Source organism: Scomber japonicus, chromosome 1, assembly GCF_027409825.1.
Source record: "Scomber japonicus isolate fScoJap1 chromosome 1, fScoJap1.pri, whole genome shotgun sequence".
Lineage (NCBI taxonomy): Eukaryota > Metazoa > Chordata > Actinopteri > Scombriformes > Scombridae > Scomber > Scomber japonicus.
The window spans coordinates 42,095,205-42,116,403 of record NC_070578.1 but is presented as its reverse complement, the minus strand read 5'-3'; the positions used below and the strand labels follow the sequence as shown (position 1 = coordinate 42,116,403).

Below are 21,199 nucleotides of genomic sequence, written 5' to 3'. Positions count from 1 at the left end.
TTTCTCCCCATATGAAATCTCCTGGCTGTTTGTAATGAATGATGATGGTGTCGTTCCTCCAGCTGCCAGTAGAGGGCAGATTTGATGTTTGTAGACTTTGACAGTGAAGTGATGATGAAGTGACAGCAGCCTCACTGATGTGAATCAGATGGACTGATCAAGATAATCAGCAGCATCTTCTCTCTCTGTGTTTCCTCCACAGCTGAAACTCCAAAGTCTCTGTGACTGGATGTTAATTCAACATCTTCCATGTTACAGTGAGTGAGTGCAGCTCTCCCAGCAGCTGTTTCTCTGCTATGGATCAGTGGGAGGACAGAGAGGAGGGAGTCCCTCCCTCTAAAAGCTCTCTGTGTGGGGAACATGACAGCCAGACCAAAGCTCAGAGGTGAGATGAGGATCTCTAACTGTCTATCACTGTTCTCCACTCACATCACTCCACCATCATTATTCACACTCACTGTCACACAAACCTTTGATAAAGAGACAATGAATGGTTTCTCAGCCACATTAAAATCAAATCAGAACACAGGAAACAAAGTGAAAAGGTGTGTTACATTTCAGTGTTTGTTGTCTTGTCTGTTCTTTCATGCAGCACAATCCATCTCATTAAAACTGCAAACAGTCCCTCACAAATGGAGCTAAACATACAGTCAATAGTACTGTCCCTCAGCCACAGGAAACACTTTGATTGTCAAAGGCTGTCTGTCATGTTTGACTTCACCTCTGCTGCTGTTGATAAGCTCCGCCCATGGCACTTTTATTCTCTTCACTTTATTTATTTAATCCTATTCAGTTTAACAGCCAATACATAGATATAATTACTATATTAATGCATCTGATCCTGAGTCTTTAGTAGCTCTCCCTCATGTACCGGCTCCATCAGCCAGAGTTTATACCAGTTTAATTTCATACATTTTAGTTCTCTTTCTTCTTCTTCCCCCTCCTCTCTTCTAAACAAACCAGATACAAATTAAATGAAACTATTCAAATCAGACAATGTTTTGAAAGTTATTATCAGGATCTGTATCAGTTGGAGAAATTAACAGGAGATTTTTCTCATCATTTACAGGAAATCTTTTACAGATTAAAAGCTGCTTGATGCTGTGTTCATCCATCTGAAGGTGAACTGGGATGTTTATATTTCCATCTTTAGTTATTGAGGTTAACACAGATTGTTACTGAGCCGTAGAACTCCTGTTGAACATCCTCACTTCCTTCTTCTGTTGACTCATGACCAAGTCGCTGCCATCCTCTTTTCATCACTGGAGGAATTTGAACTCATCAGTCACTCTGTTCTGAAAGATTTCTGTTTAATTCTGGGGTTTAAACTGATGATTAATCCTTCATTTCTTTGGTTTTAACTTCATGATTTGTTAGTATCAGGATGCAGCAGCAGAGAGCAGACTCTCCTGAACCCAGCTGTGTGTCCATGAAGAGTGACCGGTCTATGGGTCATCCTATTCACTTTAAAGATGGACAACCTGCTGATGGAAGGTAAGAATTTAAAAATGAAGTTTGTTATTATCTGACTCTCCTGAGAAGAGGAATCAATACATAGATTCAGCAGTGACATCACAGTGTAGTGGTCATACATGATTTTGCCACCCAGCTGAAGTGCACTTGGGAGTTTGAGCTGGCCAAGGAGCATCTGATATTTGTAATGCTCACTCAGATGCTGGTGGATATTCTTCAGATTGTCGAGGGCCATCTTAAGCAGGGCAAAATCACTTTCACGTCCACTTTCGAAGACAGGCAGTGCTGGTTTGGGACTACTGTAAGAGGAGGTACTTCGGTTCTTTATTCCTGGATATGCCCAGGGGGGCGCTCCAGCATGACGTAGTGCCTCTGAAGCCTGGAGGTGGTACTGTCTCTTGAACCTGATGCCACGTTGTATTTGGTGGAGGTATCAAGTGCGGTGGAGCTCCAAGACCAGGAGCTGGTGACACAACACTGCTCAATGTAGGTATGGCTGAGGTTGGATACTGTGCCACTGGGGCTGTATAAGAGGGGAGAGTGGCAGATGCAGAGACAGCTGGAGGTAACATAGTAGTTGGGACTGGACGCTGTACATCTGGGCCTAAGCTGGAAGCCACACTCTGTGTCTGAAGAACTTTAGCTGGAGGTTGCAGCCAGACTTGTGTCTCAACAGGGGGGGGGGCTTTATGTCTGCCAGAGCAGGAGTGGGTTCCTGCTGCTGCGGTGTAGAGGCTAAGGGAGCGACAGTAGGGGGAAGATGTGGCTTTGTTGGAGTAGCACTTACTGCAGGGCGTAAGGGGGTAAAACTGGCCACCGAAGATACTGCGGACGCTGGGTCTTCTCCAGTCTCCTGTAGAAGGGATGTGACAAACTTGGTGATGGCTAGTTCAGTTTCGACTTTCTTGAGGCATTAGGACATGGGACATTGTATTGCTTCTTGATGATGCAGCAGAAGAGAGCAGACTCTGTGGAACCCAGCTGTGTGTTCATGAAGAGTGACTGGTCTCTATATGATTGTATTGACAATATATTTGGACGACCTGCTGAAGGAAGGTAAGAATTTAAAAGTGAAGTTTGTTACTATCTGACTCTCCTGAGAAGAGGAATCAATATATAGTTTCAGCAGTGACATCACAGTGTTCACCTGTGCAACAGTCACATGTCAAAGAGTTCAGTGTTATAAGACATATATGGGTATTTGTGTGTGGACTGAAATAAACAAAGGAATAAATTATATTAAATCTAACATAAATCCAAATATAACAAAGTGGATCATTTCTATTTACTACAGTTACACGGTGTATTTAATTATATTAACAGGAAATAGTATATACTCTGATAAACAGCACTGATAAATAAAGCAGTACAAAATATTATTAGCACAATAATATATTTGCCTTCTAATTAACAGTAATACACAATAAACAGCGTGGTTACATCCTCCTACATAACGTACATCAACATGAACAGTATGGTAACGTAACTCTCAATACATTTTATTTATTTCTTCTTCTCCCTTTCCTGTCTTCTTAGCAAAGCACATAAAATCAGACAATGTTTTGAAAGTTATCAGGATCTGTATCAGATGTGGAAATGGACAGGAGATTATACTCATCATTTACAGGAAATCTTACTTTTACAGAGTAAAAGCTTCTTGATACTGTGTTCATCCATCTGAAGGTGAATTGGGATGTTTATATTTCCATCTTTATTCATTGAGGTTAACACAGATTGTTACTGAGCCATAGAACTCCTGTTGAACATCCTCACTTCCTTCTTCTTCTGTTGACTCATGACCAAGTCGCTGCCATCCTCTTTTCATCACTGGAGGAATTTGAACTCATCAGTCACTCTGTTCTGAAAGATTTCTGTTTAATTCTGGGATTTAAACTGATGATCAATCCTTCATTTCTTTGGATTTACCTCATTTAACTCAACTCAACTCAACTCAACTTTATTTATAAAGCACTTTAAAACAACCACAGCTGAAACAAAGTGCTGTACATAAATACATAAAAACAACACAGGAAACGTAAAACAATTAACAGGAAATAAATACTAAGATAATTGTTTATTGTTTTTAAAACAAATTAAAAACAATAAAACTAATTAAAATAACAAACCATAAAACACTAAAACAAGGGCAGAGTCTCATGCACGGTTGAAAGCTAAGGAATAAAAATGGGTTTTAAGACGAGTTTTAAAAACAGACAGTGAGGAGGCTTGTCGAATATTTAAAGGAAGCTCATTCCATAATTTAGGAGCAGCTACAGAAAATGCTCTATCCCCTCTGAGTTTCCGCTTTGACCTCGGTACCTCCAGGAGCAGCAGATCAGCTGACCTGAGGCACCGAGCAGGAGCGTGGGGGTGAAGGAGCTCAGAGAGGTAGAGCGGGGCCAGTCCATTTAAAGATTTAAAAACAAATAAAAGAATCTTAAAATGAACTCTAAAGTGCACAGGTAGCCAGTGGAGGGATGCCAGGATGGGCGTTATGTGCTCCCTCTTACGTACTCCAGTTAAGAGGCGAGCGGCTGCATTTTGCACCAACTGGAGACGTGCGAGGGAGGACTGACTGACTCCAAAATAAAGTGCATTACAGTAATCCAGCCGAGATGTGATGAAGGCATGGATCACTGTTTCAAAGTGCTGTAGTGTGAGGAAGGGTTTTACTTTTGCCAGCTGTCTAATATGAAAAAAGCTGGACTTCACCACAGCACTAATTTGCCGATCCAATTTAAAATCACTGTCCATCTTAAAACCCAAGCTTGAGACTGTTGGCTTAAAATAATCTGCCAAAGGACCCAAGTCAAATGGAGGGGGTTCACATTTAACAGCGTGTCTTTGTCACTGTTTTATCAGGAGGCAGCAGCAGAGAGCAGACTCTCCTGAATTTGACAGTGTGTCCATGAAGAGTGACTGGTCTCTATATGACTATATTGACAATATATTTGGACAACCTGCTGATGGAAGGTAAGAATTTAAAAGTGAAGTTTGTTATTATCTGACTCTCCTGAGAAGAGGAATCAATATATAGTTTCAGCAATGACATCACAGTGTACACCTGTGCAACAGTCACATGTCAAAGAGTTCAGTGTTATAAGACACCAACATGGTCACTATATCAATATGTGTGTGTAACTTTGAAAACATCACATCAATAATCAGAGCAGCAGCTAACTTGGATGTGTCTGTCTTGAGCTAACTTCAAAGATGGACCCTGCTGAGCAAAGGTCAGAATATTGATCTCAGGATTGATAAACTGACTGAACACATTTATAATTTACAGAAAGGATTGTTAGACACAATAATGGTTTTCATTTATAGAAGAAGAGAAACAAATCTAAATGTCTCATTTAAGACAGACTCTGCCTCCAAGCTGTGATTGGACAGCTGATTATTGTTCAGTTTGAGAGGAACATCTTCATCTCAAAAAGACTCATCTTCCTCTCTCGCTTCTTATTCAGTGTTGCAGGTGTTTGTTGCCCTCTGCAGGACAACACTGGCATGTAACACACCTTGATTCATTTTTTGTTACACTTCATTTATTTCATCTTATTCAGTTTAACAGACGATACATTGATATAATTACAATATTAATCCACTTATTCGTGACCTCTTTGTACTGTAACTCACACTCATGTACCAGCTCCATAAAGCACCGTTTATATCCAGTTTAACTTAATACATTTTATTTCTCTTTCTTCTTCTCCCCTTCCTGTCTTCTTAGCAAAGCACATAAAATCAGACAATGTTTTGAAAGTTATCAGGATCTGTATCAGATGTGGAAATGGACAGGAGATAATTCTCATAATTTACAGGAAATCTTAGTTTTACAGAGTAAAAGCTGCTTGATGTTGTGTTCATCCATCTGAAGATGAACTGGGATGTTTATATTTCCATCTTTAGTTATTGAGGTTAACACAGATTGTTACTGAGCCATAGAACTCCTGTTGAACATCCTCACTTCCTTCTTCTTCTGTTGACTCATGACCAAGTCGCTGCCATCCTCTTTTCATCACTGGAGGAATTTGAACTCATCAGTCACTCTGTCCTGAAAGATTTCTGTTTGATTCTGGGATTTAAACTGATGATTAATCCTTCATTTCTTTGGTTTAACTTTTTTGTCACTGTTTCATTTGTATCAGGATGCAGCGACAGAGAGCAGACTCGCCTGAATCCGACTGTGCGTTCATGAACAGTGACTGGTCTCTAAATAGTGTTATTGAGTTAGAAGTTGGACAACCTGCTGATGGAAGGTAAGAATTTAAAAGTGAAGTTTGTTATTATCTGACTCTCCTGAGAAGAGGAATCAATATATAGTTTCAGCAGTGACATCACAGTGTTCACCTTTGCAACAGTCACATGTCAAAGAGTTCAGTGTTATAAGACACCAACATGGTGACTGTTGACGGTATTCTGAGAATGAAGCCATAGTTTGACACTCTAACAATTCCCGTTCAGAATCTATTCCCCCTCCTCCCATAATCCTCCCATAAACCAACCTTGTTTTTTTACCAGCATGTAACTATCTGGACCTTTGTTTTGGGTTTGTCAAATCCCTTGTGCGTTTCACTTGGCATGTTGGACCATTATGTTGTTTACCTGGTTCCGTCCTACAAATTCCTGAAGAAGAACAATCCATAATGACGGTTCATTCTGGTTTGGACGGAGGAGTCTACTCAGGGTCTTCAGGACTGTTTCTCTTGCACTGATTGGGAGGTGTTAAAAATTGCTTGTCTGAATTTAGATTAATTTATAGAAACTGTGTCTGGTCATATCTCCTTTTGTGAGGAAATGATCATCCTAAGGAAATCCATTTTAATTTATTCCAATAATAAACCCTGTGTCTCCAAATCTTCAAAAGCATAATCAACCAGAGAAACACAACCTTTAATCAAGGGGACTTAATGCAGCATGGGGAGCTTTCAAAATAGGTGAAAAAGGAACTCAAGCATGAGTTCAAAGCTTGTTGAGCAGTGGAAATCCACACCCTGCATGATGAAGATGTAGCCCCAACAATGTGTAATTTCCAATGACGAGGTGTCTGTTTTCAAAAATGGTGATTTTAATCCTGTACATAATGTGTCCATTGATAATAAGTTCATGGTCCTGAAACTTTTCCATGTTTTGAAATACTGCTGTGCAGCTGGCAGATGTTTCCTGGCTTCATTTTCCAGTTGTCCTTACAGCTGAATAAAGGACTCGGGACTAAGAACAAAACCCCAAAGACACCTCTCTGGTCATGAAAACTTTTGAAAAGTTGGTAAAGGATGCAGTTCTGGACATTGTGCAGGATAAGTTGGACCCTCTACAGTTTACAGTGTCCATGAAGAGTGACTGTGTCTATGGGTTCTATTAAGTTTAATATTAGACTATCTGCTGATGAAACGTAAGAATTTAACATCCAATAATCAGAGCAGCATTTACAGGAGTTCATTTTGTCATCATGACAGAACATCTTTAATAAGCTGAGTGCAGATTTGAGTCATTAAATGTCCTTAAACGTGATGTTTTCTCCACAGAGTTCAGCAGCAGAGCTCAGAGGTTCCCAGTGATCAGTCTGCACAGCAGCATCAAACACAGCTGGACTCCATATTTATGGTGTGTACATGTACAAACACACCTTTTACTTTTAACTCCATCAACCACAGATGAAATAGTAAAGTAGCATTCAGGTCCTAACAGTGTCCATGCTGCTCTGTTTAGACCAGCAGGCCTTCAGACTGACACATGAATCACATGTTGTGTTCTACCAGTTTAAATGAAATGTTCACTTTATCTTTCTGTTCCAGCTGCTGGAGGAGAACATTGTCACTTTTGTGAAGAACGAGCTGAAGAGAGTCCAGAGGAGTCTGAGTCGAGATGACCCAGAATGCTTAGAGAGTCAGAGTGAGGATGAGGAGGTGTTGGACGGTGAGGAGGAAGAGCAGAGGAGGAGCAGCAGAGACGCATTTCTGAAGATCACAGTGCACTTCCTGAGGAGAATGAAGCAGGAGGAGCTGGCTGAGCGTCTGCAGAGTAAGAGGATTTTAACAGATTTAACATGATGGAGAGGAAATGGAGGCAACATGGGAGAGGTTTATATTTCAAACTCTGCTGTAAATAAGCTGCACACATCTGCATCAGATCAGAGGCTGTTTGTCCTCCACTGATGAGCTGAATAAAACTGATGGAGGAGGAAAAACTACACAGACACACTTACATGTTGAGATTTCTAGACTTTCTGTAGGATCCACTAACTGATTTCATTTGTTGTTTGTTCATTCAGGAGCTCGTACTGCAAAGTGTCGACGTAAACTAAAGTCTAACCTGGAGAAGAAGTTCCATTGTATGTTTGAGGGGATCGCTAAAGCAGGAAACCCAACCCTTCTGAATCAGATCTACACACCGCTCTACATCACAGAGGGAGGGACTGCAGAGGTCAATGATGAACATGAGGTCAGACAGATTGAAACAGCATCCAGGAAACCAGACAGACCAGAAACAACAATCAGACAAGAAGACATCTTTAAAGCCTCACCTGGAAGAGATGAACCAATCAGAACAGTGATGACAAAGGGAGTGGCTGGCATTGGGAAAACAGTCTTAACACAGAAGTTCACTCTGGACTGGGCTGAAGACAAAGCTAACCAGGACATACACTTCACATTTCCATTCACTTTCAGAGAGCTGAATGTGCTGAAAGAGAAAAAGTACAGCTTGGTGGAACTTGTTCATCACTTCTTTACTGAAACCAAAGAAGCAGGAATCTGCAGGTTTGAAGAGTTCCAGGTTGTGTTCATCTTTGACGGTCTGGATGAGTGTCGACTTCCTCTGGACTTCCACAACACTGAGATCCTGACTGATGTTACAGAGTCCACCTCATTGGATGTGCTGCTGACAAACCTCATCAGGGGGAAACTGCTTCCCTCTGCTCGCCTCTGGATAACCACACGACCTGCAGCAGCCAATCAGATCCCTCCTGAGTGTGTCGGCATGGTGACAGAGATCAGAGGGTTCACTGACCCACAGAAGGAGGAGTACTTCAGGAAGAGATTCAGAGATGAGGAGCAGGCCAGCACCATCATCTACCACATCAAGACATCACAAAGCCTCCACATCATGTGCCACATCCCAGTCTTCTGCTGGATCACTGCTACAGTTCTGGAGGATGTGTTGAAAAGCAGAGAGGGAGGAGAGCTTCCCAAGACCCTGACTGAGATGTACATTCACTTCCTGGTGCTTCAGCCCAAACTGAAGAACATCAAGTATGATGGAGGAGCTGAGACAGATCCACACTGGAGTCCAGAGAGCAGGAAGATGATTGAGTCTCTGGGAAAACTGGCTTTTGAGCAACTGCAGAAAGGCAACCTGATTTTCTATGAATCAGACCTGACAGAGTGTGGCATCGATATCAGAGCAGCCTCAGTGTACTCAGGAGTGTTCACACAGGTCTTTAAAGAGGAGAGAGGACTGTACCAGGACAAGGTTTTCTGCTTCATCCATCTGAGCCTTCAGGAGTTTCTGGCTGCTCTTCATGTCCATCTGACATTCATCAACTCTGGAGTCAATCTGCTGGCAGAAGAACAAACAACATCCTGGTGGCCTGAATGGTTTAGAGACAAATCACCACGTTTCTACCAGAGTGCTGTGGACGAAACCTTAAAGAGTCCAAATGGACACCTGGACTTGTTCCTCCGCTTCCTCCTGGGTTTTTCACTGCAGACCAATCAGACTCTCCTACGAGGTCTGCTGACACAGACAGGAAGCAGCCCACAGACCAATCAGAAAACAGTTGAGTACATCAAGAAGATGATCAGTGACAATGTGTCTGCAGAGAGAAGCATCAATCTGTTCCACTGTCTGAATGAACTGAATGATCGTTCTCTAGTGGAGGAGATCCAACAGTACCTGAGATCAGGAAGTCTCTCCACAGATAAACTGTCTCCTGCTCAGTGGTCAGCTCTGGGCTTCATCTTACTGTCATCAGAAAAAGATGTGGACGTGTTTGACCTGAAGAAATACTCTGCTTCAGAGGAGGCTCTTCTGAGGCTGCTGCCAGTGGTCAAAGCCTCCAACAAAGCTCTGTAGGTGCACACAGAACCATAGGTGGGGGTTAAAAGTCCTGAATATTTTAGGTTTTAAAAAAACGAACACATTGTGACATTTCCTCTTTTGGGAGGATTTTTACTGGTAACCTTAATGTTTTTTCAAATAATATACAGACTTTTAGGCATTCTATTATTACAAATAGCTTGAAAAATAGTGCACATATCTGCTATAAATGGGGGACAAATTTAAAGGTCTTATAATTATGATGCAATTTACTTGAGTCATTTTTATTACTAATAAGTGAATGGGTTGTAATGGAATTAAAAAATTGGGATGTTCCCTGATTGTGTGACTGTGGACTGATTTGTATTTGTAAGACCACAGCTGGAGGTTCTGCAAAACGGTTTATCGAAACAGAAGCAAAAAACAAGCTCCATTGCAATAACAGAACATAGTGAACCCATTTGGATTTTTCTGTTGATAGTCCAAAGGTAATAGACACACATTTCATATGTAAAACTCCCCATCCCAAATAACGTAGCCTTTTGTTCCCCAGCCACAGCATGCTGAGCCTACTGGTTCTGGTTAACAGTTGTTAAACAAAGTTGACAGTTCACAGGTTGGGTTTGGATGGTCGATTAATGCATAATTTTTCAGGTTGGGCATTTAGCAGCCAGGCCCCAAGCAGCAGGAGACTCTGTGTGTTTGTGAGCATGCACACATACAGCTGGGGGGGGGGGTTTGCTTGACTGACTGGGAGTGAGAGATGCGTCACAGAAACACAAAGTTAGAGATCTTTTGTATTATAATGATTAGTGTAACCGAAAAAAGTAATCTCCTGCTGTAGGCTCATGCTGATGGAGTGTGAGGACACGTCCAAGTGTGAGCAACATTGATGCTAACTATAGGTTACTTATTGGCCACTTTTTCTTAAATATAGCCATTTATAACTTTGCTTCAAGGAAGAAAACTAATGTTCGCAATTGCTTTCTTTTGTTCTACTGATTCTTCTTCAGGTTGACTGACTGTAACCTCTCAGAGAGAAGTTGTGCAGCTCTGTCCTCAGTTCTCAGCTCCCAGTCCTCTAGTCTGAGAGATCTGGACCTGAGTAACAACAACCTGCAGGATTCAGGAGTGAAGCAGCTTTCTGCTGGACTGAAGAGTCCACACTGCGGACTGAAAACTCTCAGGTTATTTTTATTACTATGTACATGATATAATATTATAGCTTTGGTGCTCAGGAATTGTTTGAAATGATTGTCTTTAAATTCAGCATTTTTTTTGGAAAATACTACTAATTCAATTTTAACCCTGAATGACATTAAATCAGCAATATGATGAAAGATACTAAGTTTAACTAGAATAAACCATCAGTGAATATATATTAAATCTTTTCTTTAGATATGGTGTCAAACAACATTTAAGATTAAAGGTATTTCTTCCACCATAGTGAAAACAGAATGACATCAGATTAAACCCTGAACTTCAGCAGTTGCGGCCTCCAGCAGCAACATGTGCTTACTTCTATTACTAACCTAAAATGTATTACACCAACATACAGCAGGGGTTGCCAAGTGTAAAACACAACAAACATTAAGGCCTGATGGAGAAGATACTGTTTATTGAGTTGAGAATGTTTTTAAGCTTATTAGATGAACTGTTGTGTGTGTTCAGTCTGTCAGGATGTCTGATCACAGAGGAAGGCTGTGCTTCTCTGGCCTCAGCTCTGAGGTCCAACCCCTCCCATCTGAGAGAGCTGGACCTGAGCTACAATCATCCAGGAGACTCAGGAGAGAAGCTTCTGTCTGCTGGACTGGAGGATCCACACTGGAGACTGGACACTCTCAGGTATGGACAGACAGATGGACACTCTCAGGTATGGACAGACAGGTGGACACTCTCAGGTATGGACAGACAGGTGGACACTCTCAGGTATGGACAGATGGACACTCTCAGGTATGGACAGGCAGATGGACACTCTCAGGTATGAACAGACAGGTGGACACTCTCAGGTATGGACAGACAGGTGGACACTCTCAGGTATGGACAGACAGGTGGACACTCTCAGGTATGGACAGATGGACACTCTCAGGTATGGACAGGCAGATGAACACTCTCAGGTATGAACAGACAGGTGGACACTCTCAGGTATGGACTGACAGATGGACACTCTCAGTTATTGACAGGTGGACACTCTCAGGTATGGACAGACAGGTGGACACTCTCAGGTATGGACAGACAAGTGAACACTCTCAGGTATGGACAGACAGATGGACACTCTAAGGTATGGACAGACAGGTGGACACTCTCAGGTATGGACAGACAGGTGGACTCTCAGGTGTGGACAGATGGACAGACACTCTGACTAACTGAGGGACTGTGGTTCATGTTTAATGGTGGATATGAGTGAAGGTGTATGAAGCTGATTGTGTCTTTGTCTCTTCCTCCAGGATGGGCCATGGTGGACTGCAGAGACTGAAACCTGGTCTGAGGAAGTGTGAGTGTGTTTTCAGTTTGATTCATGAGAACTTTGAGAAAAACTGGATGAAATATGTAAAAGAAGTGAAAAAAGTTCAAAATGATGGAAAATGTGCAGAAATGGGCGTGGCCTAAACTGACATTTATCTTGAACCAATGAATCCCTGAATGTATTGAATTTACTTTAAGTTAAGCATCAGATGCAGGTGGAATTAAGTTTAATGTTGAATTTTGTTTAAAAAACAATTTCATCTAAAGGTCTACTTACCCTGTATCTCCAAAGCTTTCTGTCACATCTCATGGTCTTCCTCAGTGATGGAGTGTCTCAGTTGTCATGGAGATGGTTTAAGTTTGAATGGTGTCAGTAAAGTAGCTAATAAATCAACAGATGATAAACTCAGCTGTATTGTGTCTCGTTCTCTCCATCAGATGCCTGTGAACTGGAACTGGATCCAAACACAATGAGCAGAAAACTCAAACTGTCTGATAACAACAGGAAGGTGACACGTGTGAAGAAGGATCAGTCATATCCTGATCATCCAGACCGATTTGATCATTGGCCTCAGCTGCTGTGTAGAAATGATCTGACTGGTCGCTGTTACTGGGAGGTCGAGTGGAGAGGAAGAGTTTCCATATCAGTGAGTTACAGAGGAATCAGCAGGAAAGGAAAGAGTGCTGGCTGTGTGTTTGGAAAGAATGATAAGTCCTGGAGACTTTACTGCTCAGATAAGTATGCTTACTCTGTCTGGCACAATAAGACAGAAACGTCCATCTCCTCTTCCTCCTCCTCTGTCTCTCACAGAGTGGCAGTGTATGTGGACTGTCCTGCTGGCACTCTGTCCTTCTACAGAGTCTCCTCTGACACACTGATCCACCTCCACACCTTCAAAACCACATTCACTGAACCTCTGTATGCTGGGTTTGAAGTCTGGTCTGATTCCTCATTGTTTTTGTGTCTTCTGTAGGAGGGAGAGTCTCTCTGTGTCCTCTGTAGGAGGGAGAGTCTCTCTGGTATGTTCTGTTAATGTATATATACAGAAGGCAATTGGTGGATTGACTTCCATCCCTGGTCAATGATTGGCTGATGATCCATATCACCATGTTAGAACCTCTCAGTGGTGATGGCTCAATGTGTAAAATACACAAAGGGCAGACGTATTGTTTTTTTGAGGACATTTGTTTTTTTGTTTGAAGATAGCTTACTATATATAACAATGACACATACGACTGAGTATGAACTCCTACAGCAGCACTTGGGGCCTGATTTACTAAGATTGGTATTAAATTGCATGTGCAGTGCAACAGATTGCATGTTTAGTTACTGTGTTTTTTTGTGGTGATCTACTCAGAATAAGTGCACTAATGACAACAGGTTCAGACAGCAGTATTTAAATGAGGGTTTTGTGTCTTAATGGAGAGTTTGGATGAGCAGAAATATGATCCCATTAAAGGTTCTAGTGGAAGAGGTTAACAAACATATTGAGTTACAGCAAAAAAAATATTACCAGAAAAAATGCTGAGAGTATTAGTGACAATGTCAATGATGTTGAACGAACCAAAAATATTAACATGGGTGGAAAACTCTCTGTGTATTGTGTCATTGTGTCTCCGCCTCCTCGTTAATACCTGCCCTTCAAACTTATTATTTATAGACACAGTTACCGTCCCCAACATTACCTTCAGGTTTGGTAAATGACAATGCGTGTGCTAAATAACATATTTGCATTTTCTCCTACCTGTATTTTACACACTGGGATAAAACACCTCATATTACATTAATTACGGTAAACTACTAATATTACATTAATTACGGTAAACTACCAGTATTACATATTCATTACGTAAACTACTAATATTACATTAATTATGGTAAACTACTAATATTACATTAATTATGGTAAACTACTAATATTACATTAATTACGGTAAACTACTAATATTACATTAGTTACGGTAAAATACTGATATTACATTAATTACGGTAAACTACCAGTATTACATATTCATTACGTAAACTACTAATATTACATTAATTATGGTAAACTACTAATATTACATTAATTACGGTAAACTACTAATATTACATTAATTATGGTAAACTACTAATATTACATTAGTTACAGTAAACTACTAATATGACATTCATTACGGTAAACTGCTAATATTACATTAGTTACGGTAAACTACTAATATTACATTCATTATGGTAAACTACTAATATTACATTAGTTACAGTAAACTACTAATATTACATTAGTTACAGTAAACTACTAATATTACATTAGTTACGGTAAACTACTAATATTACATTAGTTACAGTAAACTACTAATATTACATTAGTTACGGTAAACTACTAATATTACATTAGTTACAGTAAACTACTAATATTACATTAGTTATGGTAAACTACTAATATTACATTCATTATGGTAAACTACTAAAAGGACAGCTGAAAGACGCATGCCTCAGTGCGTCTTTCAGCTGCACATTTTTTGCAGGTGCTGTCAACTTTGCACATGTTTTTACACACGCAGACCTTTAGTAAATCAGGCCCATAGTTCAGTAAAATAATGGACTATAGTCTACAAACAAGTTGTTGTGATTTTCTTATTTGAAGTGTTGTCTTTTGATTAATAGATGTAAACGCTCCAGTATTCCTTATAGATGTGTATCTTGAATATGTATGATGTATTTTTATATTATTTATATTTCTCCTTAACATGCTAAGTAAGTTAAGCCAAGTTATATTTCTTACATTTATTTTTGAGTTTAAATTTTTATTCATATTTTCTATACTTATAATTTTGATGTTTTGAATAGTACTGAGAAATGATTTTGATTTGTACACAATAATTTCATCACTTTCACAAACAGTAGTCTTGATGTGTATTTTTGATTCATGTTTTTAATAACACAACTGCAAAATACAGGCAAGTGTTCATTGGAGATGTTTTCCATGCTTACATTACATTTGTAACTGATTTCAAATACCTTATGTTAATCCTAATTATATCTGTATAATCGTCATGAGATCTGATACATGCATACATTTGATTTGTTTGGTTTATTGCAATAAACTGCTTCAATTCTGCAAGTCCATGTCCTGTCTCAGACTCACTCGTTTTTCATGATTCATTGATGTTACAACTGTGGGTGTAATTTGTGTTTAAATGTTCTTTTATGTGTTAAAATATGTTCTGTTAATGTGTGTATAGACAGGAAGCAACTGGGGGGTCAATTTCCAGTCTGGCAAAATTTGATACAGATACATCTAAGATAGCGTTGGTATTGCACAGAGGGGCATTCCTCATCCCCCTCCTCTCCCAAACAGCCACACCTTATTTCCTCTTGTTAATCCTGAGTTTGTTAGCTTCTTTTCTTTTGTGGTAGTAGGGATGGACTACCACTGTTATATTATTTTCTTCTGTTTATTTAGTTTAGTTTAGGAGGTAAGTGATTATCATTAGGTTTATTTAGTTTCTGATCGATTATATGGTTTACCCTTCTGCTAAACTTGTTTTGGCCGTAGTCCACCCTGAAGTTAAACCAGCCTTTTAATATATTTCATAATGTAGATAAAAAGCCACTTTATTTTGTATTAAGCCTTAGTCACGTTTCCACTATACAGTTCTAGCACTGCTCGACTCGACTCAGTTTGGTTCCAGGAACGACCTTTTCCATTACTATAGTACCTATGTGGCACAATTAAGTCATATGTTAGTTAAGAGTTGTGTTATCAGCTTCATATGTGTTTTATGTGTTTATGGGAAGAAGAGTGTTCATTATAGTTAAAATATAGGGCACAAAGTTATTCACTGCCAGTGTTAGTGTTACGCTCGTAAGTCACCAGCAGGTGGCAGTGTCGCTACACAAGCGGGGTGAGTTACCAGGAAGTCTGGCGTCAACAAGAGACATAATGAGAATCTCTGTGTACAAGATAAGAGCAGAAAACTATACTTTTTGGATGTTGCAGGTAAGCTGGTGATGTGGGGCACTGTATTATGTCCTGTGAGTGTCATTAGCGACTTTATTTCACTGTGTAATGCTAGCCAGTTAGCAGCTAATGTACGAAGGGCACGCGGGGCAGTAGACTTCACAATGAGCCCTCGTCACTCATATCTGTTGAGACTGGGTACAGTAACATTGTGTGAGATTGTTATATGAATATTGGATAAGTCTGTTCCTATTCATAGCCTAGTGAGTGAGCCTGTTTATATTAATGTTTCATAGCACTGTTATTAAGAAAAAGTGATGTTATACTGAATGCAGATTATTATTATAGACATGAATGAGACATATTGCCCTCAAAAGAGTTTGAGATGGGGTCTTTTATTTTACTTTTGAGTAGTGCTTGAACTGTATAGTAGAGAAGCCCCATTACTGTCTTTGTGGCTGCTTGGGACTTGGGGGGAAAATGGGGCCTTGTTTCATGTTGTGTCTCAGGCTCCCTTGGACTGGGCATAACAAATGATTAGTCTCAGTTGACTCTGCTGTTGTTACTGTCAGGATCTAATGAGCAGCATGCAGCTCTATTCATGTTTTAATCTAATAACATCTGTCCTGCTGTGGAAGCCCACAGTGTTTTTGTGTTTCTCACATGTATTTTATCTCACCATCATCAATAAGAACTATTCATGGCATAATTGTTGAAAGCATCCTCACTTTACTGACACAATGGATAATATAACAAGCTTTTAAAATACAATACATTGTTAAAGAGCCTTCTTCTAAACTCAAAGATTAGAGAAAAAGTCCAAAAACTGAAAACACATTTGTGTATCAGAACTTTGTTTTTTCTTCTTTCCCATTAATCATCTCAGCAGCCCTCACATTTATCTGCTGACCCTTTGGAGGGGCCCCACCCCTAGGTTGGGAACCACTGGACTGAACTAGCTAACTGTATATAAAGTAGTGTAAACTAGCTAACTGTATATAAAGTAGTATAAACTAGCTAACTGTAAATAAAGTAGTATAAACTAGCTAACTGTATATGAAGTAGTGTAAACTAGCTAACTGTATATAAAGTAGTATAAACTAGCTAACTGTATATAAAGTAGTGTAAACTAGCTAACTGTATATAAAGTAGCGTAAACTAGCTAACTGTATATAAAGTAGCGTAAACTAGCTAACTGTATATAAAGTAGCGTAAACTAGCTAACTGTATATAAAGTAGCGTAAACTAGCTAACTGTATATAAAGTAGCGTAAACTAGCTAACTGTATATAAAGTAGTATAAACTAGCTAACTGTATATAAAGTAGTATAAACTAGCTAACTGTATATAAAGTAGTAGAAACTAGCTAACTGTATATAAAGTAGTGTAAACTAGCTAACTGTATATAAAGTAGTATAAACTAGCTAACTGTATATAAAGTAGTGTAAACTAGATCCACCTCCAGCAGCTACAACAGTAACATGCTGGTCTAATATTGATGCTTCCACACTTAAAGATGTTTTCAATTTGAATCCCATTTCCTGTATTTTATGCATACAGTATGATATGCTGCAGAAATGTTTTTGTACCCTTCCCCAGATCTGTGCTCCCATACAATCCTGTCCCGGAGGTCTACAGACAATTCCTTTGACTTCATGGTTTCTGCTCTGACTGTCAACAGTGGGACCTTATATCGACAGGTGTGTGCCTTTCCAAATCATGTCCAATCAGTTGAATTTACTACAGCTGGACTCTAATCAAGTTGTAGAAACATCTCAATGATGATCAGTGGAAACAGGAAGCACCTGAGCTCAATTTTGAGTGTCATAGTAAAGGGTGTGAATACTTATGTACCTGCAATATTTCAGTTTTTTTATTTTTAATACATTTGCAAGAATTGTTTACATTGTCATTATGGGGTATCGTGTGTAGATTGATGAGGACAAAAAAAAGGAATTTAATCCATTTTGGAAATAAGGCTGTAATATAACAATGATGGATTTAACTGAACTCAAGGGGATGTTCAGTGACTTGGACATTTTTTGTATCCATCTCCTCACTTCTGCTTTTCAATAACCTTTTCTTGGAATATTCTTTTGTCTTCACTGTGTAATTGTAGCAGGAATACTGATTAACTAGTAACTGGACCTTCACTTATTTTACATTATATATTTTTAATTAATCAATCAATCTTTATTTGTATAGCGCCAAATCACAACAAAGTCACCTCAAGGCACTTTACACATAGAGCAGGTTCTAAACCGAAGTCTTCCGGTTTTAATTTTTTTTTTACATTACTTTGTAGAGTTCTGTTTTCACTTTGACATTGAAGAGGGTTTTTTTGTAAATTATTTTAAAAATTGACAAATTATATTGACCATGATTCAGTTTATAAAAGCAATAAAAGGGGGAAACATCCAAGGGGTTGAAAACCTTTTATAGGCACTGTAAATGAACATTGGAACTTTATTGTAGGTCATGAATAATTTCAAGGGTCAAGAAAGGATCAGGGCCAGCTGTGATCGAGCCCTGTCTCCCTGTCTCCTGAGAAACCCAGATGTCTCACTCAGTAAAAACGGGGACCAGACACGTCACAGTGGTGGTTTCCCAGCTACCCATAGGGAAGGAAGGACTAGTGCCTCTCTGGTACCCCAAGACATCTATGTCATCCTGCTTTTTAAAGCATTCTTCTGTGTCCCGTAGACCACACAACTCGAGGATTTGTTGTTTGAAGCGTAAAACATTTTATTTTTCAACATCGCATGACCCCAGGAAATGCAAAAAAATGGTAACGATGATAAAACAGAAATACAAAACGTGAACAGCACCCCTAATCCTGGTGAAACTAACAAAGAAAACCAACTAATGTCAGTAGCAGATGTACTAACCCTGGCCCTGTACCCCGACACAAGCCTCAAACAACAAGACAGAGAGTCTAATCCTCCAAATCAAGTGAAGCGAACCGGCCACAGGGATCCAGCCGCCCCGACTGGTAGACTGGCAGACCATTTAAAAATGAAGTCACTGCTGTAGCTGCCAGTAGTTTACCATTATGTCAGTAAAGTGAGGATGCTTTCAACAATTATGTCAGTAATAGTTTTTATTGATGATAATGAGATACATGTACAGATACAAATCACTGTGGGCGTCTACATCTGGACAGATGTTATTTGATTAAAACATGAATAGAGCTGCATGCTGCTCATTGGATCCTGACAGTAACAACAGCAGAGTCAACTGACACTAATCATTGAATCATGTAGAACGAAAAATAACTGAGTGTTTGAGTCTGAGACAGATCTACTTCACAGTGCAGAGTGTGTGTGATGTTTGATTTCAGCAGCTGATCTTCAGTCAGCAGAGTTTCTGTCAACAGGAGAGACTCTCCCTCCTACAGAGGACACAGAGACTCTCCCTCCCACAGAGGAACCAGAGAGACTCTCCCTCCTACAGAGGAACCAGAGAGACTCTCCCTCCTACAGAGGAACCAGAGAGACTCTCCCTCCTACAGAGGAACCAGAGAAACCCTCTCTCTTACAGAGTACACAGAGAGAGTGAGGAACCAGACCAGACTGTAAACCCAGCACACAGAGGTTCAGTGAATGTGGTGTTGAAGGTGTGGAGATGGATCAGTGTGTCAGAGGAGACTCTGTAGAAGGACAGAGTGCCAGCAGGAAAGTCCACATACACTGCTACTCTGTTAGAGACAGAGGAGGAAGAGGAGGAGATGGGTGTTTCTCTCTTATTGTGCCAGACAGAGTAACGACCATCATCAGAGCACTCCAGACTCCAGGACTGATCATTCCATCCAAACTCACAATCATCACTGCCTCCTTTCCTGCTGATTATTGTGTAACTCACTGATATATGAACTCTTCCTCTCCACTCAACCTCCCAGTAACAGCGACCGGTCAGAATATTTCTACACAGCAGCTGAGGCCAGTGATCAAATCTGTCTGGATGATCAGGATATGACTGATCCTTCTTCACACGTGTCACCTTCCTGTTGTTGTCAGACAGTTTGAGTTTTCTGTTCATTGTGTTTGGATCCAGTGTGAGTTCACAGGCATCTGATAGAGAGAACGAGACACAATACAGCTGCAGTTTATCATCTGTTGATTTATTAACTACTTTACTGACAATCATTCAAACTTAAACTATCTCCATGACAACTGAGACACTCCATCACTGAAGAAGACCATGAGATGTGACTGACATACAGAGCTTTGGACATACAGAGTAAGTGAACCTTTAACAGTTCAGTTAGAACATTAACAGTCAACATGACAGTGATATTCAGTAATATTCATGTTTTTTCATCCAGTTTGGTGTAAAGTGAAGGTCTTTGCACATCAAGTCTATTATTTTCATCTCAAACTGTCCTCTTTTTTTTTTTTTGTCCAAATGCTCCAAACAGCTGAAGTCAGTATGAATGAATGAACTTTATCTGCAGGAGAGACATGAGGGACATTTTGGAGCAGGTAGCGCCACCATGTGGACATTTATGAAACATTTCTCTTTTAACTCCTGAACTGTGACGAACAGAAGGAAATTTCTGTTTCATGGATTCATTGGTTCACGATAAATGTCAGTTTAGGCCACGCCCATTTCTGCCAAAACACATTTTACATCATTTTGATCTTTTTTCACTTCTTTTACATATTTCATCCAGTTTTTCTCAAAGTTCTCATGAATCAAACTGAAAACACACTCACACTTCCTCAGACCAGGTTTCAGTCTCTGCGGTCCACCATGGTCCATCCTGGAGGAAGAGACAAAGACACAATCAGCTTCATACACCTTCACTCATATCCACCATTAAACATGAACCACAGTCCCTCAGTTAGTCAGTGTCTGTCCATCTGTCCATACCTGAGAGTGTCCACCTGTCTGTCCATACCTGAGAGTGTCCAGTCTCCAGTGTGGATCCTTCAGTCCAGCAGACAGTAGCTTCTTTCCTGAGTCTCCTGGATGATTGTAGCTCAGGTCCAGCTTTCTCAGATGGGAGGGGTTGGACCTCAGAGCTGAGGCCAGAGAAGCACAGCCTTCCTCTGTGATCAGACATCCTGACAGACTGAACACACACAACAGTGTTTTGTTCTTCAGGCCTTTATGTTTACACTCAGAGCCACCTGCTGTATGTTGGTGTCATGCAGATACATTTTTGGTTAGTAGTAGGAGAGAAAGCACATGTTCCTGCTGGAGGCTGCAACTTAAATAGTTAATTTTTTTGACATCATATCTAAAGACAGTAAGAACACTTACAGAGAAACCCTCCCC

General features: G+C 40.0%; 1 protein-coding gene across 1 annotated transcript; it reads left to right on the top strand.

The window, feature by feature from the left end:
- The first annotated feature begins 361 nt into the window (after positions 1-361).
- LOC128371892 (stonustoxin subunit alpha-like) lies at positions 362-12,989 on the top strand. The gene is made up of 5 exons (XM_053332318.1): positions 362-385; positions 1,384-1,494; positions 10,524-10,697; positions 11,182-11,341; positions 12,423-12,989. The coding sequence occupies exons 2-5, from the start codon at positions 1,385-1,387 to the stop codon at positions 12,948-12,950; spliced, it is 972 nt and encodes a 323-aa protein (XP_053188293.1). The 5' UTR covers positions 362-385; position 1,384; the 3' UTR covers positions 12,951-12,989.
- The last annotated feature ends 8,210 nt before the right edge of the window (positions 12,990-21,199 follow it).

What these genes read in the sequence shown, in the direction of transcription:
- LOC128371892 (XM_053332318.1), top strand. Translation starts at nt 1,385, where the DNA reads ATGCAGCAGCAGAGAGCAGACTCTCCTGAACCCAGCTGTGTGTCCATG. An exon ending in GGACAACCTGCTGATGGAAG is followed by an intron (nt 1,495 to 10,523) that starts GTAAGAATTTAA and finishes ATTCTTCTTCAG; the next exon opens with GTTGACTGACTGTAACCTCT. An exon ending in TGGAGGATCCACACTGGAGA is followed by an intron (nt 11,342 to 12,422) that starts CTGGACACTCTC and finishes TCAGATGCCTGT; the next exon opens with GAACTGGAACTGGATCCAAA.